This window comes from Cynara cardunculus (assembly GCF_001531365.2).
Source record: "Cynara cardunculus var. scolymus isolate 2C chromosome LG 1, CcrdV1, whole genome shotgun sequence".
Taxonomy (NCBI): domain Eukaryota; kingdom Viridiplantae; phylum Streptophyta; class Magnoliopsida; order Asterales; family Asteraceae; genus Cynara; species Cynara cardunculus.
Genome location: NC_037528.1, coordinates 14,016,356 through 14,043,187, shown reverse-complemented (window position 1 = coordinate 14,043,187; position 26,832 = coordinate 14,016,356). Strand labels below are relative to the sequence as shown.

General features: G+C 34.4%; 4 protein-coding genes and 1 pseudogene across 7 annotated transcripts in view; 2 read left to right on the top strand and 3 right to left on the bottom strand.

The window, feature by feature from the left end:
- The first annotated feature begins 1,504 nt into the window (after positions 1–1,504).
- On the top strand, positions 1,505–11,590 carry LOC112509305 (histone-lysine N-methyltransferase CLF-like). 2 transcript variants are annotated; one of them, XM_025114191.1, is made up of 17 exons: positions 1,505–1,676; positions 4,256–4,354; positions 4,449–4,765; positions 5,337–5,498; positions 6,372–6,456; positions 6,657–6,782; positions 6,870–6,917; positions 6,986–7,054; positions 7,222–7,877; positions 8,022–8,175; positions 8,269–8,489; positions 8,999–9,130; positions 9,654–9,744; positions 10,382–10,429; positions 10,500–10,628; positions 10,723–10,800; positions 11,124–11,590. In XM_025114191.1, the coding sequence occupies exons 1-17, from the start codon at positions 1,602–1,604 to the stop codon at positions 11,313–11,315; spliced, it is 2,682 nt and encodes an 893-aa protein (XP_024969959.1). In that variant the 5' UTR covers positions 1,505–1,601; the 3' UTR covers positions 11,316–11,590. The 2 variants fall into 2 exon arrangements, with proteins under 2 accessions (XP_024969959.1, XP_024969968.1); XM_025114200.1 differs by lacking the exons at positions 1,505–1,676; positions 4,256–4,354 and adding an exon at positions 4,923–4,985 and having other exon boundaries at positions 4,685–4,765.
- A 2,070-nt stretch (positions 11,591–13,660) lies between these two features.
- Positions 13,661–17,187, top strand: LOC112509329 (sm-like protein LSM36B). Its single transcript, XM_025114233.1, has 3 exons — positions 13,661–13,985; positions 16,589–16,702; positions 16,787–17,187. The coding sequence occupies exons 1-3, from the start codon at positions 13,853–13,855 to the stop codon at positions 16,831–16,833; spliced, it is 294 nt and encodes a 97-aa protein (XP_024970001.1). The 5' UTR covers positions 13,661–13,852; the 3' UTR covers positions 16,834–17,187.
- An 841-nt stretch (positions 17,188–18,028) lies between these two features.
- On the bottom strand, positions 18,029–20,976 carry LOC112509318 (putative CCA tRNA nucleotidyltransferase 2). 2 transcript variants are annotated; one of them, XM_025114222.1, is made up of 2 exons: positions 18,576–20,976; positions 18,029–18,311 (listed from the first exon to the last, which is right to left on the bottom strand). In XM_025114222.1, exon 1 carries the CDS (start codon positions 20,329–20,331, stop codon positions 18,601–18,603), a length of 1,731 nt encoding a protein of 576 aa, XP_024969990.1. In that variant the 5' UTR covers positions 20,332–20,976; the 3' UTR covers positions 18,029–18,311; positions 18,576–18,600. The 2 variants fall into 2 exon arrangements, with proteins under 2 accessions (XP_024969990.1, XP_024969981.1); XM_025114213.1 differs by lacking the exon at positions 18,029–18,311 and having other exon boundaries at positions 18,348–20,354; positions 20,928–20,964.
- A 264-nt stretch (positions 20,977–21,240) lies between these two features.
- LOC112500202 (caffeoyl-CoA O-methyltransferase) overlaps positions 21,241–26,832 on the bottom strand; it is a 16,859-nt gene continuing 11,267 nt past the window's right edge. The window contains exons 1-3 of one of the 2 annotated variants that reach the window (XM_025103577.1): positions 22,264–22,505; positions 21,852–22,128; positions 21,241–21,760 (exon numbers count right to left, since the gene is read on the bottom strand). In XM_025103577.1, coding sequence (XP_024959345.1) covers positions 21,467–21,760; positions 21,852–22,128; positions 22,264–22,427 — 735 coding nt within the window. In that variant the 5' untranslated portion in view covers positions 22,428–22,505 and the 3' untranslated portion in view covers positions 21,241–21,466. Of the gene's footprint in view, positions 21,761–21,851; positions 22,129–22,263; positions 22,506–26,832 lie in introns of those variants that run through there. The other variant, XM_025103586.1, reaches the window with a different exon arrangement.
- The window catches only part of LOC112515869, a 10,795-nt pseudogene continuing 9,257 nt past the window's right edge, over positions 25,295–26,832 (bottom strand).

Below are 26,832 nucleotides of genomic sequence, written 5' to 3'. Positions count from 1 at the left end.
TTAGTCTTTTTGATATAATAAATATATATATTTTTTAATAAAAAAATTAATACATATTTTTTTATGATAAAATATTTTTAATACAATTAGTTTTTTTATACTCTTGGTTCATTATAATTTTAGTTTCTTATGAGTTCAATTTGTGTCACTAACATCATTCAAGTCCAAGCCGTTGAGTATCTCACACATAAAAGTACTTTAATTCTTTTTTTCATAGGTACAAACAATTAACTACTTTTATCGAATAAATCTATGTAATTTTATTAATAGGACGTATAATTGTTTGGTCTCATAAATCATTCACTTATACCAAACAAATATATGTCTTATATAAATATATTATAATTTACAATAAGTTTATAAAATATTGTTAGGCGTTTTTTTAGAACATTTTTAAAATAAAGTGTGCAATTAATTTTTTTATATGACATTTTTTTACTATATACAAATCCAAAAGGACGTCATATAAAAATGTATTTTTAAGAAATGCCATATAAAAATCTTATTTTAATAATTTTCTTTTAAAAATGTCATATAAACGCATGTTTTTTAAATTACAAATCCCAAAAGATGTCATATAATCATGACCAAAAATATGAAAGGTTAAATTTTATGAAAAATATTTAATCATTTTATCATAAACAATACAAAAATAATGTAGTTTTTTTTTATGTATTAATTCTTTTATCAAAAGATGTATTGTTTTATTAAATCAAAAAGACTAAAATACTAAGGGGGTGTTTGGGATTGCTTATCTGAAACAAGTTATGCTTTTCTACAAAAGCACTTATCAACTTATTATAAGTCAGAAGAGTTTAATTTCTTCAAAAACTTTTTATTACCGGTTTGGCACCGGTAAAAGTTGTTTATCCAAACACTCAAAAGTGCTTATTACCGGTACCACACCGGAATAAATCAATAAGTTGTTTTTATAAGCAATCTCAAACACCCCTAAAAAAGAAACCAAAAAATATATTTAATGAATCAAAAAAACTAAAATACCCTAGATTAAATGAATGATTTTTAATAGATTTAGTCTTAAGAATGAAACCAACAATAAATTATAAATTATAAAAATAAAAATAACAATAAATTACAAACCATAAAAACGAAAATTATAATTTCAAAACCACGTAAAGTGGCAATCGTTTACAAACTACGAGACGGAGATTATAGTTTACTTTAATTATTTTGTCATAAAAAGTTGACTATGAAAACATAAAAAGGACCATCATCAACTTGTCTATTTTTTGCTATAAAAAGTGATGAATAAAATTATAAGATATACTTAAAATAGGTTTGCTAAAATTAGCCCTTCAATTTTAACAAGTGTACAATAAAAGCACGTAATCAAATCCAGGTGTCATTCTTCTGCCACTTTTTGCCTTTCCAAAATCCGACTCATACCCTGATCCTCACGCAACTACACTTGGCGCTCCTATAAAATCCTCTTCTGTCAGAACAGCAGCAGCACTGCCCCCAATTCCCCAACCTAGGGTTTCAAACCCCAGGCATCAATCTCTTCGCTTTTGAATGAATTCCGTCTCCAGCCTGCAATTCGTTGCAGATTGGAGCTACTCACTGTCTATCAATCATCGCCGATGGCAATGTCGTCCTCAAAGGTCCATCCTCACTCCACCGACGCCGGCAGATCGGAATCTCCTGATGTTCCTACGGTATGTATTGAGTTGTTAATTAACTTGTGTTTAGTTTTGTTTATCTATTAAGATTTCGTATCGCGTATTGACTAGTTGTTTAGTTGAAATGAACGAAAATAAATAGCATGCTTTTTTATTTTCTTTGGCTGTTTATGCATCGATCGGTGTTTTCTATCCTTTTCATCCGTAATGTGCTGCGATCGATGATGTGTTTGTGTCTGGGAGGATTCCTAATAAAACTGTAGGCGCATTGTGTTTTATAAATACAATGGTCTCGTTAAGACACTGTTCCATTAGGATTTTAGAACAATTTTGATCTGTAGTATTCGAACGGTCTAGATTTGATGCATACGGTAAGCAGGCTAATTGGCTAATTGCATGTAAATTTCATGGTGATGTTATCATAGATACGCAGTGGAATTTTCGGTGACATGGCCGGTTGAAGTTAAAGCAAAGAGTATCTATGAAACAAGGTTCTTATAAGAACCCATTTTTTACACTTTTTCTTGTCAAATCATTTCCAACTCATCAAATTAATAACCTATATAAAACTTTACAATAATAGTTTTTATAAAAACTCATTTTGTGGGTCTCATGTATAGTATAAGTTAAGTAAGTATATATGTATTAATTATATTGGATATAAAAGTCAAGAAAATATATAAAAAACTAGCAAATTGTCGGTTCGCACCAACTTTAAGGCATGTATAAGAACTCAAAGAGGGTGAGGTTCTTTTAAGAACTCTCTACAATATTATTTCCTATAAGAAACTACATCATTTGCTTATAAGAACCTTGCATCGGAGATTCTCTAACAAATGGTGTAATTGACAAGGATAGAGGCTGGAAAAAGTGAAGAAACAAAGGAAGGCGAGGAAGAAAGTATATATAAGAGGAGAAAACAATTATTAGGATTTCTCAGGCTCAATATTAATCATTGCATGTATAACAAGAAGTACAAGCTATATTAAATCTAAGAATAAAGATTAATACCTATCCTAACTAATAACTATAAACCCTACTAAATCCTAATACATGATATGGATAATATCAAAGGAATTAGCAATTGCTCTAATCCAATCACAATATTTGAATATTTGTGTTTCTATCATTCTCATGCATCACTTGTACTTGTTTCATTGGATGTCATTCACTTGCCTGGGCATGCCTTGACACGATGTATAAGCTCCCACTTTTCACAATGTTTCAAGAAGATCAATGTTACAATGGAGCAAAAAAGATGTCATATAGTAATAAAATACAAAAGGAATGGAGAAATACGAGATTTCTGGTCAAGTGATTAATTGGGAGAGAACAAACTTATAGGTTAATAAAAAGATAAGTTTAAAACATGTTTTTAGTTATTGTAATATAGCATGTCAAACTTAATCATCACCATCAGTTTCATATTCAGTTCTAACACACTGAAGAATCTAGCGATCTGGGATTTCGAAGTTAGAAGCATTGTGACAGCCTGACAGGATTTGTATATGAATAATGAGATTTGGATTTGTAGGAATTCATGTCAATATAAGTGTGAGGTCATCTGTTTTCTGATTGGAAGACTCCAGAACTGATGATACCTGTATGTATGAGTGATAAAAACCGGTAAAAGGCAAGAAGATTTGTTGATTCCCACACTCATTAAGAACATGGAGAATTATTAATCCGAGGGTTACATGATCTCTATAAGAAAAGAAAAAATACGAACATGAGCACAGGAGCCTCATGGAAACGGCAATACTGAAGATCAAACATTACCTTATTAATTTCTGGTATGGGTTTTGGTGCATGGTACAGAGAGTGTTGGTAAGTGGCTTGTGGGGATAGTATTATTCGGTAACTCATGTGGGTATATACTACTCTAAATGTGGAGTTTAGTATGTTAAATATGCTTTCATATGTACTTACATATAATTAGGTGATCAAAAAGAGCTAGGAAATTTTAATACATAATGATATGGCACTTAATAACGGACATTGGGTTTATTAACGGACATTGGTTTTGTTCTTATTTCCATACAAAAGTAGGTGTTGATTGCTATAATATGCATAACTAAACATAAACAATGTAAGATAAATATATATATTACCAAGAACCAAATAAGGTAACTGAGTTTGATTAAGTCACTGATTTCCTTCTCTCTTATTAACCAATGTACCTTCAACAAATAAAAGAAAGAACAAAAGGGTTCTAAAATCATGATTCTATATATTGTGTACTGATATCTCCTTCTAGTGAATCATGAATCATATTGAATCAGAAGATTCATTTCAGATTTTCAATACAGTTGTAATTGTACTTAAAATATGCGTAGACACACACATATCCAACAACGAAGATATACTTCAAATTAACTAATAAGATAATACGATTAAATAGGGCGTCCCTTAATTGTCAAAGGATCACAAAAAAGAGCTTTGTTGTTTTAGAGTCAGTTCAATAATATCGCAATAATATTCTGTAACGGTCATGCTTATATTCCCTTCACAATCTATTCAATTAGCCAAGCAAATAACAGTACATCATGCATGTCTTTTACTTTTTTACTCTATGAATTGTATACTGTAATGTGAATAGCATGCATATTGAACAGAATACAGCACTGCAAGAATCAGCTACAACTCCTGAAATTTCACTGGTTATTGACTCATTGAAGCTGAAAGTTGATGCTGATCGTTGTGCTTATATCATGGTACAGTCCTATATTGTTACATGTGCCTTTCTAGTTTCTGAAGAACTTTATCCGATGAAAGCACTGCTGCCTGTATATTGTGTAACTCTTGCAGAAAAGAATGGAAGAGAACCGGAATAAATTGGCTGAAATCACTAGGACCCACCACAAGTTGTCCACAGAAAGAAGAAACCTTGGGATTATTAATGGAGATAAGGTGGACAACTTATTGACAAGGAGGCAGAAGGAAGCAATTGATATGCAAAGTCGGGTTGACATAAGCTTCGGTAGCAGCAGCAACTCTCAAGAAGATGAATATGCTTCAGTAATTCTCCTAGGATCTGGCATTGCTGTCAAGAATTCTGTTCGGCCCATCCATCTTCCAAAAGTTGAGAAACTACCTCCTTATACTACATGGATTTTCATGGATAGGTGAAGTTGCCCTTACTAGTCAATTTCTATCGTGATCATATTTCATGTCTCTTTTCTTTTTGAAATTTGAACTTGGTTGGATGGTATTTTTTCCCAACAAGTTATTTTCCTGCATTATTTATTTTACCCATGCATGTATGTGTATATATATATATAGGGAGAGAGAGAGAGAGGCAGAGAGAGTTGGGATCAAGTGAGAACAACCCCTTTTCATGAGAAGGTGAGAATACCTTTAAGCCTTTGGATGAGTTGATTTTTTGATCTAAAGGCTAAGAAAATGCAGACCTTCAACTACCTACAGTTGATGGCTGACAAAAACATTGACTTTCATCAACCTTCATCTTCACCTGTAGTCATTCCTGAATTTTTATATACCTTCAATCACTTTCACATGGTGTGGAATCTGATTTGCAGATTCTTTTGTCTGTCAAAGTATAGACTTCTTCTATGTCACAATCCTCTTATCATACCCGTTGATGCTCATCTTGTTTAATTTCTTCTGCATGCTGGATTAAGGGATTTCTTTTAAGAACTACCACTTATTATATTTATGTATTGAATGCAAATGCAGAAATCAAAGAATGACGGAAGATCAATCTGTAGTAGGTCGAAGAAGGATTTATTATGACCGGAATGGCGGGGAAGCTCTAATCTGCAGTGACAGTGAAGAGGAGATAATTAATGATGAAGAAGACAAGAAAGAGTTTGTTGACTCTGAAGATAACATCATCAGGTTTGTATACTTCAATCTATATGACTATATATATGCTTTTGTGTTCACTCAATACATATTCCTATTTGTTTCTTGTAGCGTTCTGTTTTTTGCTTCAAGTGCGATCTCTGTGTCTTATATTTGTATGTCGGCTTTATATGATTTAATATTTCATTTTGGAGTCCGAAAACAGTGTTTCTTATAATTCTTTTGGTGGACAAAGAATTAGCAAAGGAGGGTATTTTTTTTTTCTTTTTCTTGCAGGGGATGTTGCTTAGTTGCACTTGTGGTTTCTTTTTGTTATCTTCTATGTCACTTTTTGTTTCTGTTTCTTGTCCTTGATAGTCTTTTGCTATCGTTTGCACTAGTCGTATTATCTAATCGAAGTAATGTTTTACTTCTGCATTCTTTCCCTTGAAGACCGTTTAAGTGCTGCTGTGTGTGTGATGCTCGATCTTATTCCTTCATTTTAAGAGAAGAGTGAAAACCTTCTCAAAACTTCGCTGTTGTCCCTATTAAGAGGACTGGCTAGTGGCTATATTACACTTCTCTCCTGTAATTTCCATCAAGATCATCTATACTGAAGCAAGATAAACTTATCAACAGATTCTCTATTCTCTCTTTTCTCGTTTATGTTTCTATGTTTTCACATTTGTTGTTGTTGTTTTCATCCCTTTATTTTGTTGGTTACCCAGTAAACTTTGTCTTTGTTGTATGTTTTGGTCTGTGTTCAACTGTGTCACAAGTCAGCAGCATTTTTGAATGATTTTTACTTGTTAATGAGTTCATCTTGGATATCATTTTCGTTGGTTGTTGCTGCATCCGTGGTAAAAGTTTTCAGTCCTACACTAAATAATGTTACTGCGTGTTCTTGTGGTGCTGTAATGTTTCCAGAATGACCATTGAAGAAGTTGGAGCATCCGATACTGTCTTTGATTTACTGGCCCAGCGCTTGTCTAGAAAGCCTTGTGAAGTCAAGGTAAGCTCTAACTGGATAGGCCATTCTTGTTCATGATTTTTGCTCTCTATATATTGTCTTTGCTCTTTTCTTCTATCTGGGTTTTGTTTCCATTTGAGTTTTGAATGTTGTAAAGACTGGTCATAGTGCAAAGTCCAGCTGTTTCCCCTTTTCTTGCGCTTGCTTACGGAGAGATGAAATATCATCAACATTTTATACAGGCGAGACATGAAGCTCTTTCTAGCAGACAGAATGTCATAGAAAGCTTTGACTTCAATTCATTTCTTGATAAAGATCTTGAAGCAGCTCAAGATTCATTTGACAACCTATTCTGTCGCAGATGCCTTGTAAGCGTTATTGTGATATGTGTTATGTTTTTGGTTTTGGTTCTGTATTTTTTGCAACCGCTCAATCTTCTGTTTTTATTGTGGCAGATATTTGACTGTAAATTACATGGCTGCTCACAAGACCTTATATTTCCTGTAAGTTGAGCTTTGCTTATTACGTGATTCCTATGGCTAATCATGTTAACTTCAAATTTTCTAATTAGGCTGAAAAGCTTACTTGGGATGGCCCGGATGAAGAAAGTGTCCCCTGTGGCCCACATTGTTATCTCCAGGTATATGTTAGCTTTCCATTGTGGACATGACCTAGGAACTAGGATGAATGCCATGGCCACGATTATTTTCTGTTTCATATGGTGCTCGAGCTTTTCTGTGTATAGGTGTTTGTATCACCTGAAATGTTTATTGCTAATCTAGAGTCTTCTACCTAATCTGTTTTTAGGTCCAAAAGTTGGAAGCGACACCTTCTATGCAGCTCAATACAGAACGAACCCCCGCCCTTTCATCAGATGCTAGTGGTGTTCTGGTATCTAGGGGAAAATCTAACGGCCCATCTCTAAGGAGGAGGTCAAAGCCTTGCAAGAATGGAAGTATTGCATCAAATACTCAAAACGTAACAGAAAGCAGCGACTCTGAGACTAGGCCAGTTCATGACGTGATTCCTTATCATTCTCCATTGCCACATAAGAACAAACGTGGCGGAAAATCTGGAACTCATCAAAGAAATAGCAAACATGTTGCCAATCATGTCGTCACAGCCATGAAGAGAACACAGAGGAATGTGGCTTCTGATTCTGATTCTGTAGCGAGCGGAAGTCCTGGTTCAAGAGATAGGGAGTTTTTATCTAATTCACTTAAAGAGAGCAAAGAAGCTAGCTCCTGGTCACCAAAGGCAAAATCCTCAAGTATGAGAAGGTCCAGGAGGAAAGACTCCTTGGTTCCTGATGACCATAAATCTCTTCAGGTTCAAGTTCCCTATCCTCTGGTGAAGAAAGAAGATGTGAGTACTTGTAGAAAAGAAGTAACAGATTTTAAAAGTTGGCGAACTTTGGAAAAGGCTCTTTTTGAAAAAGGTCTGGAGATGTTTGGCAGGAACAGGTTAGTGCATCACTTTGATGATTTGGTCCATGAGGGTTCTGGGTTACATATATCTAGTTTTTTTTCCTTGGGATCTTTGAAAATGGAGCTTGTCATATTTTATTATTCACTCCTGTAATGCATTTTTTTTTATCATTGTTGCAGCTGTTTAATAGCTAGGAATCTTCTCGGTGGTCTGAAGACATGTTCGGAGGTGTTTCATGTCCTGAAGTGTTATGAGAATAAGCCATCATCTAAAGGAAGCGACAGCACAAATTCTCTAGGTGATGGCTGCAGGGTTGATAGTAATGAGAATATGGTTAGTATGGTGTCATCCTCTACTTGTTGCAGTGAGAGCACTTGTGTTGACAATCAGAATATTTTCTTGAATTTTTGGTTAATTACTCACTAGGGTTTGGCACAAAGAAGAAGATCAAGATTCTTACGTAGAAGAAATAGAGTTCGCCGTTTAAAGTATACGTCCAAGTCTGCAGCGTACCATTCAATGAGGAAAAGGATTTCTGATAAAAAAGATATGCCTTGTCGTCAGTACAAACCTTGTGGGTGCCAATCTGCCTGTGGAGACGATTGTTCTTGCTTAAAAAATGGGACTACTTGTGAAAAATATTGCGGGTAAGGCTCTATTGTCATCATATAAAGGTTTTGCTTAATTTTCTACTCTAAATCCACTTGGAGGTTGTTTGGTTGGTTTTCCATTTTCTGTATGGATAAAGTTGTCTGTGTGGATTAATCTGTCCGTATAAGATTGGTAGATTTTTGTTTGGCAAGATTTTTTCATCTATGAAAGGAGGTGTTTCTTAATTAAGAGGGGCAGATTTAGAAAAAAACTTGACTTTCTGCATCTCCCCGCTAGAAGCTTACTGAATAAGCCACTTTCTATATCATTAAGCCACTACCAAACAGTCATGTATGACTGACCGAATAAGCTGCGAGTCTCATTAAGCTCATTAAGCTGCTAACAGACCTTTAGCCATGTTACCACTCCCCCACCCACCCGTGCACTTCTTTCTGTTTCTAGTTCAACAGTTCTCTCTGAGAGGTAGAATCTTAATATACATGTTCTGTCGCATCCATTCCCTTTTCTCGTCTTCTTTAACAATATTCACTTTTTTGTTCATTAGATGCCCAAAAACTTGCAAAAATCGTTTTAGGGGATGCCATTGCGCTAAAAGCCAGTGTGGAAGTCGTCAGTGCCCATGCTATGCTGCTAATAGAGAATGTGACCCAGATGTATGCCGGCATTGCTGGATCAGGTGAGATAGTTGGTTTGCTAAATTTATATAGATAAAGTTGAGCATACATGTAATACAGATTTGAAAATTATGGCAAGTGAATATGCAAAAGTATTTGTAACTACTTTATGCTCTTTTATGAAAATAAGATGGGTCAATTTTTTTATTAGTTAGAGCACAAATACAAATACAAATACAAATAATGAAAATGAATAATATACTATGTTACTGTCTATAGACTGACTGAATTTTAAAAAAATGCATAATTGCCTTGGTGTATTTTGCGAAAAGCTAGTTTCCTGGCTTAAGATTTGACATGGATTGAGATAAGCCAATTTGTTACCTGTGGTATTTGTGTTTATTTTACTTTTCTTGGAGTCGGTGTTGATGCGTTCACATGTGCTATCTAGCTTACTTTAACATTTCGTGAGAATTCTTAGTTCCACAAAGTTACATTGGTTGTTGTGTTTAGCCGTCTACACGTCTCTCTAATATCTCCTTTTTATCTTCCATGTTTGATGAAGTTTTTTAATCAACTTTGCAGCTGCGGTGATGGTTCTCTTGGCACCCCTGGCCGAAAAGGCGATAACTATGAATGCAAGAATATGAAGCTTCTCCTCAAGCAACAACAAAGGGTGACTATTTATATTTCTTTTTATGTATGCACTCTGTAAAGCTAAATTGAACATTGACTGATGCTGCATAAGATGGTTCAAAACCTGGCCAACAATGCTAGGTCAGTGGGTGGGACCTGTCAAAGCTATAAAAATTGCTCCACTAAGTTCATGTTTGCAACCATAAGCCAACTTATTTTTTGAACTCATTGAAAAAGTTCTCTTTGGTTAGTCATAAGTTAGCTTTATGAAAAGCTACTTCAAGTAGTGTTTCAACAAGCTCCATAGGTCTTTTTCCCGATTATTCCCCTTATATTTTTCCAATTAATTTTTAACGTGTTCTTTTAGGTTATTTTACATTGTTATTTAGCTTATTAGCTAGTTTTTACCAAAAATGATATTTCATTAGCTCTTATCAGCAAAAACAACCGGATCAACTAACAACTAGCTTATCAACCAACAACCGGCTCAACTAACAGCTAGCTTATCAACCAACAACTGGCTCAACTAACAGCTAGCTTACTAGCAAACAACTGACTCAACCAACAACTAACTTATCAGCTAGTTTGCTAAACATAGCATAAAATGATGATATGCTCTTGATTTCTACACTAAGGTCGATTTGTATTGATGGTGCTTGTAATCATTTGATGCACAGGTTTTGCTAGGAAGATCTGACATCTCAGGTTGGGGAGCTTTCTTAAAGGTACGTGGAACTGCTGTATTATGCTTTGCTATTCTTTTCCCCCGAAAACTCAACTTTAGTTCTTGTTCAGAATACTGTACCTAAACATGAATATCTGGGCGAATACACCGGAGAATTGATCTCACATTACGAAGCTGACAAGCGGGGAAAAATCTACGATCGTGAAAATTCTTCATTTCTCTTCAACCTTAATGACCAAGTACGATACATTGTCTTATAGCCTCTGGAGATATTCATTTTCCCTCCCTTTTCTAAGGAACTGATATATTGATACTCCCGTTTTCGTTATGTAGTATGTTCTTGATGCTTGCCGCAAGGGTGACAAACTGAAGTTCGCCAATCATTCTCCGGTTCCAAATTGTTATGCAAAGGTATGCATAATAGTTGCAGCTTAGGGACCTTGACAACAAACAAGAATAGACGGATGAGAATCTGGTAGGCGGATGAGAGAATTGTGAAATGTTTTAGGGTTATAATTTGACATAGTTTAGTAAGTTACCAATTTTGTCCCTATCTCCCAGATTTTTATTCCATATTTTGGTGGTACAAAAATGCATATCTTTTCGCCTCACTTTAGTCTTGTCCTATCCCATCCCAGTCTCATGTCCGCCAAATGTGGGACAACAAGTTTTTCACGCCAACATAACAAGTTGCCACATTCACCAAATGTATTATTCTAACAATTATTTTTCAGGTTCTTATGGTGGCCGGAGATCACAGGGTTGGTATATTTGCTAAAGAAAGAATCTCAGCTGGCGAAGAACTGTTCTACGATTACCGTTATGAACCTGACCAGGCTCCTGCTTGGGCAAAGAAGCCCGAGGACTCGGGTTCAAAGAAAGAGGACGCTGCGCCTTCTAGTGGTCGGGCCAAGAAGCTTGCTTAAGATACAGATACAAATTTGCATCATTACTCCAAAAGAAAAAACGTGTGTTAGTTTTTTTACATAGAAACATCCTTTGCCGGTACTTTTGGCTGTTCCCTAAATGGGGGAATAAGTTCCTACAGGTTTGCATTTCACCAAAATGGGGGAATAAGTTACCAAAGCTTGCAAGAAGAGAAGATGCAATTTGTAAGCTTTGCAATCTTTTGGGTCAATTTGGATTATGGTTTATTACTTTTGGTTTTATTTAAATGGGATTCTTGGTGCTATTATGCAGTTTCAGCGTAGAATTGCTTTCTTGTGGTTGATTGATAGGAATAGAAGGGTTTTGAAATCTTTGAACACCCAATGCTATAGGTTCGACGATTTGCATTTGATTCGATTTGGATCTACAAATGTATGATAAAGACTCTGGGTCCGGTTTATAAATTCGGGGATTTCCCGGTTAACCCTACTTGTATCCAATATCCAAATAGAGGAATTTGCGCCAGTTGTTAGGGCCGATCGCCGAGAATGTTTAAACTAAATCAAGGATTTAGGATGCCTTTTTACCAAAGTAAAATATGAAATTAAAACACCTACTCAAAGCAGATTTAATTTCATTCCAGATCCTCGAAAAGCCCGATTGCTTGGTTTAAAAGAATGTTTTTAAGAGATTTCGATTTCTTGGAAGGAATTGAAATTGGTAAGGATTTGGAATTTTTGGTGTGTTAGACTTCTAATAATTGAAATCGAATCGAATTTCATTTTTTATAAATAAATTATGAAGACAAAGTAATATAAATTATTTAAAAAAATAATCAATCATTTAACTACAACTTATTCATCATTAATCATTTGTTACAACTTATCTACACTACTTCTTAAGTTGATCACATTTAAATATTTTTCTTACTTTGCATGTATGTAATCACATTTACTGATACGAATGAGTTATATAAAGATGAAGAAGAGATTTAAAGTATATGTATATAAAAAGAGGTGATGGTGTAATTATCTAATGTACATATTAAATCTAAGAAATAGAAGAAGTTATATAGGATTTTGGGTTCATCGACTTGGGTTGGATTTAAACGATTTTAATTCAATTCTAACTCGATCCCTATGATTTAAGGATTTTACAACTAAATTACGTTTCGTTCACGCTATTTAAGATCGAATTGTATACTTGTAGTTGTTGATCCCATTTTTGTGCACCCATGAAAATGTTAATCACAGTCAAACAAGATATTTTCTCATTTTTATATTTTTAATTCATAGACCAAAATATTTAAAAAAACGATTGATTTTAATATTGTGTTTCATCAAACAATTTTTTATAATACATGATATTTTCCAGAGGAAATTACATTTTGACCTCTGATTGTCATTCGTTGTCAACTTTCGCCTTTTTCTTAAATTAATTATAGATTTGATTGTTATTGTTGTCATTTTCTTTCAGTTTTGATCCTTCAGACTAACTTTTGTTAGCTAGGTCTGTTAGTTTATGGGTATTTTCGTCTTTTTATTTTTGTTTCATTTTCTTTTAAAAATTAAAAGAATATATTTTAGTATAGGAAAAAGTTCAGAAAATCTAACGAACTATCTCATTTTTAATAATTAAGTACTTGAACTATTTTTTTTGAATGAAAAAACCATTAAATTTTTTTATTTTTAATGGTCAAGTTCCTGAACTATTTTTTTTTAATGAAAAAAATCATTAAACTTTTTAAATATTGAATAAATAAGTCTCTAAATATTTGATTTGATTAAATAGACCATCGAACTTCTAAAAATCTATTACCTACATTTTTTTTATTTAAAAGCTACCTTTAATTGGCTAGGAAAGGTTTAAAATGTAAAACAAACCTAAACCATTGTTACCCTTTCCAAACTTTACTTCGTTAAAACCCCTCACGAACAACGGTATTGCTCCCCCTCGTCACTCTCTGTTGCCCCAACGTTGTTTGTTCTCCATATCTCTTAAGATGTTGTTGGCCCGGTCATCAATCTCCCTTTTTTTGGTATATTTTTATCCACAAAAGAAAACAGAATCAAAAGATAACCGATTAAAGGTAGCTTCTTGTAAGATAAAATAATATAACTAACCAATATTTTAAAAGTTTAATGCTTTAATTTATTGAGAAATTTTTTTTACGGACTTAAATCATTCAAAATAAGAAAGTTTAATGAGTTTTTCGTTCAAAATAAAAAAATTAATGATTTTTTATATAAAAAATAGTTTAAAAATTTAATCATTTAAAATAAAAAAATGTAATAATTTTTTATTAAAAAAAATAGTTTAGAGACTTAATATTTTTTATTTACTTTTTCCTATATTATATTACAACATTTGTTCCAATTTCCAATTTTGAGGTGTATGTTTAAACTTCATTAATTCCTCGTATGACGTCATAAATCACAACGCTTTCCTCTCCCTCTCTCTTCCTTTCTCTTCAAAACCCTAAAAGCTTGCTCAGTCTTCGGCCATCACTCGCGTTTTCAAAATTTCTCCTCTGCTACAACTCCATTGATTTTTGAGTCGCATCATAACTACAATCATGAGTGGAGCAGGAGCAGGAGCCATAACAGGAGAGAAAGGGTCATCAACAACCAAAACACCAGCCGATTTTCTCAAATCTATTCGTGGTAGACCTGTTGTTGTCAAATTGAATTCCGGTGTCGATTATCGAGGTTCGTCTTCTATCACTCGTCGTGTAATTGCGTCTTTTCGTATTAATGTGTATGTTCGACGCCTGATTGTGTTTTCCCAATCGTGATAGTGAACCCTAAAATGGAAAGAATGGCACATGATATTCTGTATACGGAATTGGTACTTGATCTTGTTTTTGTTTTTGTTTTTGAATCCTTTTGATTTTCACTATGGGCTTGAATGGTTTATGCGTAACACTTGTTTACAAAGGCTATTTTAGTTGAATTCCACTGTAATTTTCCTCAAAAAAGAGTCCAATTCAATATTTCACATTAATCCATAAATTTGATGATATTATATTTATCCTCTTGGGGCAATGCTGTAGCTCAATCGATATTACCATCACACTTGCTTGAATTTCTGTATATAAGAAATATGTAATGTATCCAAGGTTTTAAAAGGAGGTTTTAAAAGGCGGAATTGGTCCTCCAGGCGTTTTCCCTCAATGAGGCGAGGTGGAAGCCCTCAAGGCGGTCTGATGCGTAACCTTCAAGGTGGAAATATATATAGACTAAAGTATGTATACAGAAATATATATGCATCTATACACACACACACACACACACATATATATATATATATATATATATATCATAAATAGCTAAGGGCGTTGATTCAGTGGTTCTTGATGGAGGAAATATGTTGTTATATCGGTCAGAATACAAAATATCGGTTATATCGGTGATATAGCGGTCCAAAATAGCGGTTAACATAATATTTCTTAGAATTATATATATAATATGCATTAATTAGAGTTTAGAAATATAGTTTCAAAATTAAAACATCACATCATCTAAARTGTTCAAAAACGAGCTAATCGCAAGCAATAGGTTCGGCATCCGAGTCAACATCATCCAATACATTCACTTGATTCGTGAGAAGTCTGAAGTTGTAAGTCTGAAGTCATGATTCGTGAAGTGAACTAGGTGTCTGTGAAGTGTGAAGTCGTAAAGATGAAAAGAAAGGAAGAAGACCGTTGGAAGGCACACTATTAATTTCAGACCTAATAATATATGTTACCAAGCCCAAAAAACTAAGCCCATGAAATAACAAAAGCCCAAATAATTGAACCCTAAAATATATATCAGTCCGATATATACATCAAAATATCGCTAAATATCGGGAAAAATCGGAAAATATCACCGATAATATCGGGGACGATATTTTGACCGATATTTATGCAGCGATATTTTGCCTAGGTCCGATATCCGATATATTGACGATATATCGCGATATTAACAGCATAGGGAAAGAGTGAAAGCGTGAGATAGGCTAGAGGATGTGGAAAAACTGGGTGCTTGTAGGAAGAGGAAGGGTCAAACCACACATTTTGGTTAAGAGGAGAAAGTACTAGCTTTTTGGGTATTAAAATATCAAAAGCAACGTTGGGGCCATTGGGCTTTGACTTTTAGTTTTTTAAAATAAAAAAGACATTTATACTATAAAGAGAAGTACTACTATTGGCAACCAAAGTAGATCATCTGAGGTGTACTCCTTGACACAGCCTCACGTCTCACCGAACCGCCTCAATGAACCAAGGCGGAAGCCTTGCCCAGGGTCCAAGAGGCGCCGCCTAAGGTGTGGTTGTAGGCTGCCTCGCCTGGAGACATATGCCTCAAACGATTTTTAAAACCATGAATGTACCAATAAGTATTGCCATAACACTTGCTCTAGTTCCTTCATACAGGAGAAACCATGCAGTGTCCTACATGCTAATGTTAATTCTGATGGTGATATTTGTGTTGGTCATATGTTTACTATATTAGGGTTGAGTTCCTATGAGAAGGTAAGTAATGGTGAGAAGCATAAGAAGAAATCTCCACCCTTGGATCAATCGTAATTGAATAACACTAATAAGGTGCACCAAAAAATGTTTGTAGACAGTTGAAAAAGGCTTAGCCATGGGACAATGATTAGGGCCATAGCACTTAAGCATGAGACAGTTATGCAAGGATGTATATTAGGATAATCGATGATATCTCTGTTATAATTGTTAGAATGAATGTTAGCATTTTAGCTTTCATCATTTATTCTTATCATCTTTAGGATAAGTATTTTTGCTTGTTAGGATGCGCATCTATCTTTATAATTAGTATTCTTCAGTATTCTAAATATCCCCACTTAGGGCTGCTTAAGTGTCTAACCAAATATACACAGTAGTTCCCACTTGGAGGTAGTGTCTAATAATCCACCACCCTGGTCTTGTGTCTCCAAGAATTTCTATTAGGGGTCATGTCCATGAAAGGTCTAAGGCCATCATGTCCCAGCCTTGGCTATTCGTCTCACATCCTCCTCACTTCTCAATTGTCTAGGCATACCCCCTCTATCTAGGCGGCCATTTAATTATCTGCTCTTTAGTACTCTATCTTTAAGTTGTTAATAACCATTATGAGCTTAATATACATGCTGCTGAGGACGTTGTCTGTAGTTTAGAAGTATGAAAAAGATGGAGGTGGTGTAACTTGGTTTGCAGGTTCAAGATTAAAAATAAGCTAACCTGTCAATCTAGATGTGAATTAGCTCAAATGAAACATTCTGTATGGTTGCATTTATGGAGCAAGTTAAGGAAGCATTCAGTGTGCAGGTATTTTGGCTTGCTTGGATGGATACATGAACATAGCAATGGAACAAACTGAAGAATATGTTAACGGACAGCTGAAAAACAAATATGGTGATGCATTTATTCGAGGAAACAATGGTAAGTTGTCGGAACTGATTTTGATTTCTACTTCACCATGCGATCGTCAGTAACCTTGATTTTTGTTTTGTTTTGTTTTTGCAGTTCTTTACATCAGTACATCCAAGAGAACCCTTGCAGAAGGCGCCTAGTTACGGCAGATTCATATCCTGCGCTTTTCATCATCTTTGTGCTCATTGCTACTACTTTTTTACTTCTATTAACAAAGTATCCAGAAATATTGTGAATGTAATATTAAACGGTTGCTTATTAGGAAATTGAAACGACAATTCTTTTCTAGAATGGACATGGTTTGTTGTTTTGATACCATCAGTAGTCTTGCCATGTCTGGTTCTTGAGAGAACCACTTAGCCAGTCTTATTTGGACCTAGTTTCTTGGGTTCTACTCCTAACCTGGCTAATGACCTCCAAAAGCAGTTACTGATGTAATTTTTTTCGTTCTGTCGTTTTGGGTTTAGTGGCAATATTTTAACTTGTTTGGTAATGTATCTTGATCTTTTTGTTATTTGTTTATTTATTTATAATAGGGTTGGATTTCCGTGAGAAGGAGAGTTCAGCTGAGAAACGTAAGAAATAATTTTCACCCTTGGATGTACATTAGGATGAGATGTACCGAGATACACTAGATCCATCCCCGTATCAAGCGCAATTCATGAGTAGGTTTGAGATTAAAGGTGGTCAACGGTCCAAATTTCTTCTTACGCTTCTCAACTCTCCTTCTCTCATGATCATCCGCCATTTATAATAAACTGACCCACTTGAGAGTTACTATTAATGTAGGGCTGGTTCTTTCGTTCTTAGCCTACTGGTCTTGCAAATAAAACGAACCCAATAACGATGGCAAACGCCAAGGCGCTGTACATTAAACACTAGTTGTCTATATTGGGCAACTAAACACTTATTGCCTCTTATCACGTATGGGACAATTTATGCAATAGAAGATAGAGATATACTGACAACCATATTATGCTATTTTGCTAACCGACAATCAAGTGAAGGTGATGAGTTTTACGTGGTTAACACTTACCGGGTAATATACAATTATACTATGCTATTGTGATAGTCTCTGAACTGTGAAATCTTACCCAGCCAATGCTCTAGTTGGTGTTTTTAAACTGCATTTTAGTCAAAGTGGTATCGAGTGTCCATCTCTGGTTTTACCTTACACTTTCTTGTGGTGGCCGAATTTTTGGTGAAGTTCATAAAATGAAAATGCATTCATTAAAAAAAAAAAAAAGATAAGTTGCTTGTTAGTGTGTTGTGAATGTAATTTATTAACTTCTACTTAATCTATAAATGATTATAATGTCATCCAAAACCCTTGATGGAAAACGCTTTCCACGGAACTAGTCGAGATGCGCGCGCAATCAGGCTTGAGCAGGCGGAGGCGGACACCCATGGTTAACCCCGTAGTCGGGTTTTGGTGCTCAACCTATTAATCCGCATTTGTAGCTATTAAATAGATCAAGTTAAAGAATATCGTGAATCTTATTGAGGTCATCTTCCTATCCATCGCTCCGCCACCTCCACTGTTACCAACCACAGCCATCATCTAAACCCAGCCTCACAATCAATCTCTTGAGCGAGTTACAAAAATCGTCCGACTAACCTGTCATTTGAATATATTACTCCAAACATCAACGCATAATACATAATCATGCATTCATTTTGCGAAAATTCTGCCACCAAATGCCTGTATTCTAAAGAAAGTACTACTAACAAATCTATCATCATAAGCTTCAGATGCATGTTCACATTCTCCTGTTTCCTTTGGTGTCAGAAGGGTGACGTGATACATTTGACAGCAAAATTTCTCTTCATTTTGGAGCCTTTCTACTTTCTAAGAAGCCTGTAGCTGTATGAAACAACTAACCAGCAGAAACAGCTACTTGGTGTTGTCACGTTGTAGGATGGTTCAACTGTTTTTGCCTCATCATCCAATCAATACATTCCTGCATATTACCAGAAGGATAAGCAAGCTGCCATTCTACAACTTTTTGCTGCCATTCACTAACAACTGGACCTCCATTTTTAACCTCTAAAACCTTCATTATGTCCCTGCCATTAATCAATGGTTTGACCTCCCACACTTTCTCTAAACTTAGTTTCAAGATTTCTTCCTCGACCTTTTTAAACAGTCGTACATTATCTACAACACGTTCAACAGAAGACCCTTTGTTTAAAAGAATAGATAGCATCAGTGCAGCCCGCCAAAAATCTTTAATATCCCTAAGAAGCAACCCTAACAAGATTCTTAATTTCAAAGAAACAGGAACATCGATCATATCTGATTTCCAATCAACTTCTGCAGGTTGCATACCTTCATTAGACACCACCAAAGGAATCAAAGATGAGAATTTCTCAACTGCATTATGCAACCTGATGACGTTATCAGCATCACTACCTTTGAGCTTAAGGGAGTTTCTGTAAATGTAGTTCACGGCTGATACGATTCTCTTTTTGTTATCTCCATAGATGGTTTTTCTAAGTGGAAGGAACAATGCTGCATACAGATACAATCTCCTTTGTTCATCGCTGAAGGTACAACTTCCTATACCATGCATAAGTGTCCATGCTTCATCCATATAACTAACACAAATTCTATCAAGTTCTTCTGAGATTGGAGGTTCAAAATTTGGAGGCAGTGTAAAGACAATCCAGAATAACCCCAAGTTGGATATGCAGGCTATTGCTTTAACTGGTTGGTTCCCAGATACCATAAGATCTATTTCATGACCAATACGTTCTCGGCTGATTTTATCAGCAATCGCACATTTCACATCATTGTCAGCAGCTGCAACTTTTAGTTCTTCAACCATCTCGAATTCAAACCTGGCACAAAAACGAATTGCTCTAAGAACTCTCAAAGGATCATCCAAAAACGTTTCTTTTGGAGGCAAAGGAGTCACGATTTTTCCAGATTTTAGATCATCAAGTCCTCTCCCTGTGAAATCTTCAACTGAGCATGTATTAATGTTATAGAACAAGCTATTAATGGTCAAATCCCTTCTATATGCATCCTGTTCTGCAGAACCGAATTCCATGGTTGGAATTCTGCTGTTTTCAGTGTAATCTTCAGATCTCAAGTTCACAAAATCAATCCAGACATCAAAGAGGCACATCCTTGCCGTTTCCAAGTGCTTGGATTGGTCTGGATTGCTTTGGATAACACCAACTCCTTGTGTTTCTTCTCCCGCATGTATCAAGTAATCATTCACCTTTTCACAGAACTCTTTACCCAACATGTTATCAAGAGCAACATCAATATCATAACACTCTTTTCCTAGAAGCTTGTCTCTAACCCACCCACCAGCAACCCGAAGTTGGGTTTCAAGATTAAAATGACGAACAACTTGAAGCAAACGTTCAAATATCTGCCTCTCTTCATCGGTTAAATTGATGTTTTCCCTCACCACAAGCAGCGAGGGAGAAGATAAGGTTCCCTTGCTCTTCGACATTGCTCTGCAACACCGGTACAACGGTTGAGTTCTTGGAAAGAGGAATCTGGGGTTCTTTAGTTTAACAGTCGTTTTGCAAGCAGGAATAAAGGTCCTCCCCGTAATGGCGGTTGTTATAGAAGATCCACAAAACCACCCTAGTTGTGCAATTTTCTCACTAATTTTAGCCATACTCCCATGAAGTATCTTTCTAGCTGCAAATATTTGGGAGAGAAACAATTACTATAAACCAGACATTTAACTCATGATTCTCGAAGATGATGCTACATACACATATTAGCAGTACATTACCTCCCTAATTAGTTTGATTTTGTCCTTCCCCATTACTCCCTTAGGGTTTACACGATTCGCGTTTTAAGGAGGGATTTGGATTAAATTCAAGCAATAACAACCATCGGTTTTTGCAGAATCTTTTTCCTAGTGACAAATACTGAAACGAAATTACAGAAACGGAAATCCTTTCAACACGAAATTACAGAAACGGAAATCCTTTCACCCAATTCAATTGACCATTTGTGAAATCAAAGGCTGCGTAAAAAACCTAATTGTGCAAACATGAAACAAGTTGAATCGACTAAATTAATGAGTAAAAGGCCTATGAACATTATCGATAATCCAATAAGGATGGAAAAACTTCGTGCAAAAAGGTAAGATGAAACGGCAAGACAATTGAGTGTAAGGCATAAAGATAATATCAATAATCAAATAAACACAGAGATGAAATCGAGAAACTATAGGAAAGAAAACTGAAGATCAAAGAGCAGTACCTGTATACGATTGGAAGCAGTTTCTGCAAGTTAGGAAATGAAATGAAACTGAAAATTGAAGTATGGAGGGGAACTACTCCATTGTTGGAGTTCAGAGGACGCGCCATGGATCAAACTGTATATTTTCTTGAGTAAATTACAGTTTTGGCCTCTGTAGTTTTTTAAAGAAAACACTACCAAGTCCCTAAACTCCATTTATTATAAAACTATTTGTCGTCGTGTGGTATTCATTTTTTTTTTACGATCATGATATTTGTAGTTTGCTATGTCCAGAAAAATCCATTAACTCAGGGGCATTTTAGTCTTTTTAAACAATAAGGTAAACTTGATTTCGTACATAACTTCATGTTGTATCAAATGAAAACAGAATCTTTGCATAACATCGAAAACGATAATAGAAAAGAAAAAAATTACAATGGAAATCGTTAAATTACATATTTTGATGCGACTGTTTACAATTTTTACCAGAACATATAAAACGTCAAAGAATTTTTGTGATGTCGATCTTATGACCATCTATTTTAGTTGGTCCAGTTTTATCAACTAATACGACGACACAATGTGATTCCATCACCCACGGGAAGTTGACAAATTTCCACCCTCGGATCAACTGCCAAGGCTTTGTTAAGCTCCAACACGAAGTCTCTGTAATACCTAACATACTTCCTGAGTGGTGCATCTGGTGGGGCCACTAGAGATCCGTTCCAAAGAGTGTTATCGTAGCCGATAACTCCCCCGATTTTGACAAGATCAATTAATCTCTTGTGGTAGTTAAGGTAGTTGTCTTTATCGGCATCCACAAAAATAAAATCAAACGATCCATGGAATTTTACCTACATATCGAAAGTAAAAAAAAGATTAGTTTCATATTTTTATTTCTTGACAAAAATATCCATGTACCTTATAAATTTGTAATATACTTACATCGTTGACCATTTGGTCAAGTAGAGGAAGAGCGGGGCCTTCTTTAAAGTCGATCTTGTGAGCAACACCGGCTTTCTCAATAATCGGAAGTCCAATTTCATAATTTTCACGATTTATGTCCAAAGCCAATATCTTTCCATCGTCGGGGAGAGCAAGGGCAGTAGAAAGAAGAGAATAACCGGTGTAAACACCGATCTCCATTGTGTTCTTAGCATTTATGAGTTTCAAAAGCATATTCAAGAATTGTCCTTCGTCAGCAGATGTTGTCATGAGGTTCCTATATTTCATAAGATCGACGCGCATAACACATTTAGAAACACGAAATCCACCCACAAATGTTAAAGCTAAATCAAGTCCATCCAGCTAATAACGCATTGATGTGTTGTAAAGTTGGGGGAGATTAAGCACTTACCAAGGGTGTTTAGCAGTGACTTCACGAAGCTCTTTCATGGATTGTGGTTCTCTTGGGTAAACACTGGTTTCAAGAATGTACTGGTAGAGTGCGTCACTTTGAAGGAGACTCTTGTGGCCGACTTCTTGGTGTTTTGCGGGTTGAGTTTCTCCGGTGGCCGCCATTAATGCAATGATGTGTTTGAAACCTTGATTGGTTTTATATATATATATATATATATATATATGGTGAGTAGTGGAAATGAACCTGAGATGGAACCAAGGGTTCAGTGGATTATATAGGAAGGGTTAATCGATTGGCACTTGATGGTTGAGGAAGGAAGGTGGTGGGTGGGGTTGGTTTCATCAAGTTGAGTTTTGATGACTAGATTGGCCAACCATAGCTGACAATGGTCAACGGGAGTTAGAAGTTTGTAAGTTTCTTTATTTTGTTTTGTTTTGTTATTTAAGTTTTCAACTTCAATTATATTCCTTTCTTATTGTTGGATGATGGTGATGTTTGAACCGGATTACATGTATTTCGACTAAACTCTTGGGTTTTTTAAGTTAAGAGTTATAAAATGACGTAAAAAGCTTTATTTTCCTTATTTCCTCTTTGTTTTAGTTCATATTTCTCTTTTTGTTCTTTTAAACATAAAACAAATTATTGTTACTCGTGAATATTCGATACGGCAAGGTCAAAAGAAAATGAGTCCATTGAAAAAGGACAAGACGAAACCACAACATTATCAACTGATCAAAAATATCAAATATATATGCATACTATATATAGGGTTTGGGTTTATGTTAGACCAGTTTGTTTTCGTGAGATCATTTTTTTACACTTGAAACTTTATAGCAAAACATTGTGAAGGTAAAAAAAAGCAAAAACATTGTGAAGGTTACCTTCGTTTTGCTGTGAAACTTCAAAACATAAAAAGTAGTCTCACGGGTCTCAGGAAAATAGGTTGGTCTCACGTGACCCCAAGTCACTATATACATGTGTGTGTGTCCACGCGCAAAGGATCGTGTGATGAAGAGAGTTAAGATAAGAAACGCAAGAATAGATGTAGACTCTTGATCACATTTAATCTTAAACTCACCCATGAATCGTGCTTGATATGGGGATTGATTGGGTGCATCTCAGTGGATCTCATTCTTATGTGCATCCGATAGTGGATATATCTTCTTACTTTTCTCTCCTTAACTTTTATTCTCACTGGAACCCAATTCTCTCTCTCTCTCTTTATATATATATATATATATATATATACTTTGGATCATGTGAGACCAGCATGTTTTCGTGAGACCCGTGAGACCAACATTTTACACTTGAAACTTCACAGCAAAATGCTGTGAAGGTAACTTTTTAAAACATTCACAGTGTTTTTGCTGTGAAGGTACGACTTTTTTTTAAACCTTCACAGTGTTTTTGCTGTGAAGTTTACGTGTAAAAATGTGGTCTCACGGGTCTCATGAAAACAGGCTGGTCTCACGTGAACTCAACCCTATATATATATATATATATATATATATATATATATATATATATACTGTGAGGTCCAATCTCAACCACAAATCAACGGATAAATTAGGAAATTAATAATTATGGTAGTTTGAGTTAAAATTATAATTACAGGGCATATTAAGTATTTTTAAAAAAATCCTCTCTCCTCTCTCATCTCTCCGACCTCCAATCTTCGACATCTGGTGAAATCAGTATCACAGTATATCACAATGGGTATCATATTGTGTATCTTTGTTTTTAAGGTTTGAGTTGGTATCACAATGATATCACAGTATATCACAATGAGTATTACATTGTGTATCTTTGTGATTACTTGGTACCTGCCGGATTAATGTTCACCAGATGTCGGAGATTGGAGGTCGGAGAGATGAGAGAGGAGAGATGAGATATGAGTTTTTTAAAAATACCTAAAATACCCTCTAATTATAACTTTAACTCAAACTACTATAATTATTAATTTTCTAATTTATCCGTTGATTTGTGGTTTAAATTGAATCTCACAGTTACCACAAATTAATCAGTTCTCTCTTGAATGACCCATATATATATATATATATATATATATATATATATATATATATATATATATATATATAGGGTTGGGTTCACGTGAGATTAAAAGTGATCTGAGGGTCTAGATTCCTTGTTATAATTCTCACCTTAACTCATTTTCTCACACGATTCTTCCGTCATATACAAAATAAGCATTGATTTGCTTTTATCAATTTACCGTTTTTTGAAATAAATAATTAGTGATTTTCTGTATTTATGTAATTATGTTGGTCTAAAAATGAATCGATTGATTTTTTTATAAATTAAAAAAATTAGAAAACAATTGAGCACCGAGGCATTTGAGGGTAAATTTGTGTTCGAAATGAAGGTAAACGTATGGGATAAATGAAAATGAAATACATGAAACATTTAGCAGCTTAAAATAAGAAAAAATAACATCAACTAACATTTGTTAAAAACATTTAGCAGCTTAAAATAAGAAAAATAACATCAACTAACATTTGTTAAAAAGTAAATTGCATGAAAAAATAGCGTACTTTAACTTGAATCCTATTTTAGATAATGTACTTCCAAAACTTTCATTTTGATACTTAGGATATAAAGTTTTAAATATTTAAGTACCTAAGTAAACAGTTGAAGACTAATTTTAGATTAAAAAAAATCCATATCCCTAACCACGTCAGCAAATAATACTGAGTTGGATACCACATCACTCGCCACATCAGCATGATAACCGGTTAATGCTTCAACCGGTTATCCGAGTACTTAAATGTTTAAAACTTTACATCTTAGGTACCAAAATGGAAGTTTTGGAAGTACGTTATCCGAAATAGGAATTAAGTTAAAATACATTATTTTTCATGCAATTTATCATTTGTTGAATTACGAAAGAGAAATTGTACATGTGATCCTTTAACAAGTTGTGAATATATGAAACATTAAAAGAAAAAAAATAGTTGTCGTGCAGTGTAATCTTACAACTGCATTCTTGATTTTAGTGTGTGATTTGTGATTAGCTTACATGACGACATAAGGTGATTTCATCATCTACTGGGAGCTGGCAAATCTCTACCCTCGGATCAACAACTAAAGCTTTGTTAAGCTCCAATATGAAATCTTTGTAATACCTAACGTACTTCCTAAGTGGTGCATCTGGTGGGGCCACTAAAGACCCGTTCCAAAGGGTGTTGTCGTGGCCGATGACTCCGTCAATTTTGACAAGATCAATTCATCTCTTATGGTAGTTCTCTCTCTCAACGTTCACATAAAAACTCATCAAAGCTAAGATTTAAAATATTGATCATTTATTTGTTTCACAATTTGTTTAACATGTACTTGTTTCATATTATGAAACAAACACACATATATACATATACATACATACATACATACATACATATATATATATATATATATATATATATCAACATATTGAGTTCTAAGCTTAAATGAAAAAGAACATGTAAAACAACACTTCAAAGTACAAATCATCACAGTTATCATAATATCGAGATTTTCATTTGATTATACCCCTATATATCAGAGTGAGATCAGAGGAGAATCTCAAGAAAAAAAGAACCGAAGACCAACCAAAAAGGAATGAAAAATATATCAAAACATATGACAAACAAAGATAATAAAGCAATTATTTTTTGGGTGTAATTTGTTTTGCTTCAATTTTCGATTTAAAATATAGGGGGATTTTTTTCTAAATGTGATTATAACCATCTTTTTGATATCACATTCATTAGATCATCTTTATTAACGGTTTAGATGAGTTCTTCGATACTTTTTTTTCAAGTGTTTTTTTTTTTTTGGAAAGAAAGAGGGGCTTAATCATTTGAAAACTTTAAAATTTGTGAGATCTGTAAGAACTTATACCTTAAGGTTTTGTTGCACATGATTTTTCCATCAAATTATCGTATTTAATGTTTTGATTAATATATATTTATTTCATAATGTGTTTGTTTATATGTATTTAGTTCACAATGTGAAACTTTTGTATGTGTGCTTTTTTTTTCACAAACACATCAAATATGTTCACATTGTGAATTGAGTATTGTACAAGTCAAACAAACACATTGTGAAATAAATATATATTAATCAATATTTTAAATTAAGTCGTAGAACACATCTTCCGCATACCACTAGGTCCCTTCACGCGTGTTATCACATGCGATAAGGGTGTTCTCGCGTTCTCATAAAATGGAAATGTTGTCGTTTGAACCTCCACCCATATATATATATATATATATATATATATATATATATATATATAGGGGAAAGATCAAATGCAAATTAAGTCATTTGTATAAACTGTACAAACTTCATTCAACCAATCATAATTGTTTTTTTTTCACTTTTTTTAATTACAAGGGTTGATTAGTCATTTTTATCTTAGAAAACGTTAATTATCGACATTATCATCTTTATTATATTAATTTAATAAACAAACTTAATCAAAATAAAAAATACATGAAACAAATTTATCATATTAAACAGTTTCATTAAATTAAATAATGAAATCAATGATTTATACAATTTATTATA

What these genes read in the sequence shown, in the direction of transcription:
- LOC112509305 (XM_025114191.1), top strand. Translation starts at nt 1,602, where the DNA reads ATGGCAATGTCGTCCTCAAAGGTCCATCCTCACTCCACCGACGCCGGC. An exon ending in TCCTCAAGCAACAACAAAGG is followed by an intron (nt 9,745 to 10,381) that starts GTGACTATTTAT and finishes TTTGATGCACAG; the next exon opens with GTTTTGCTAGGAAGATCTGA. An exon ending in TTCCAAATTGTTATGCAAAG is followed by an intron (nt 10,801 to 11,123) that starts GTATGCATAATA and finishes ATTATTTTTCAG; the next exon opens with GTTCTTATGGTGGCCGGAGA.
- LOC112509329 (XM_025114233.1), top strand. Translation starts at nt 13,853, where the DNA reads ATGAGTGGAGCAGGAGCAGGAGCCATAACAGGAGAGAAAGGGTCATCA. An exon ending in TTCCGGTGTCGATTATCGAG is followed by an intron (nt 13,986 to 16,588) that starts GTTCGTCTTCTA and finishes TTCAGTGTGCAG; the next exon opens with GTATTTTGGCTTGCTTGGAT. An exon ending in ATTTATTCGAGGAAACAATG is followed by an intron (nt 16,703 to 16,786) that starts GTAAGTTGTCGG and finishes TTGTTTTTGCAG; the next exon opens with TTCTTTACATCAGTACATCC.
- LOC112509318 (XM_025114222.1), bottom strand. Translation starts at nt 20,331, where the DNA reads ATGGCTAAAATTAGTGAGAAAATTGCACAACTAGGGTGGTTTTGTGGA.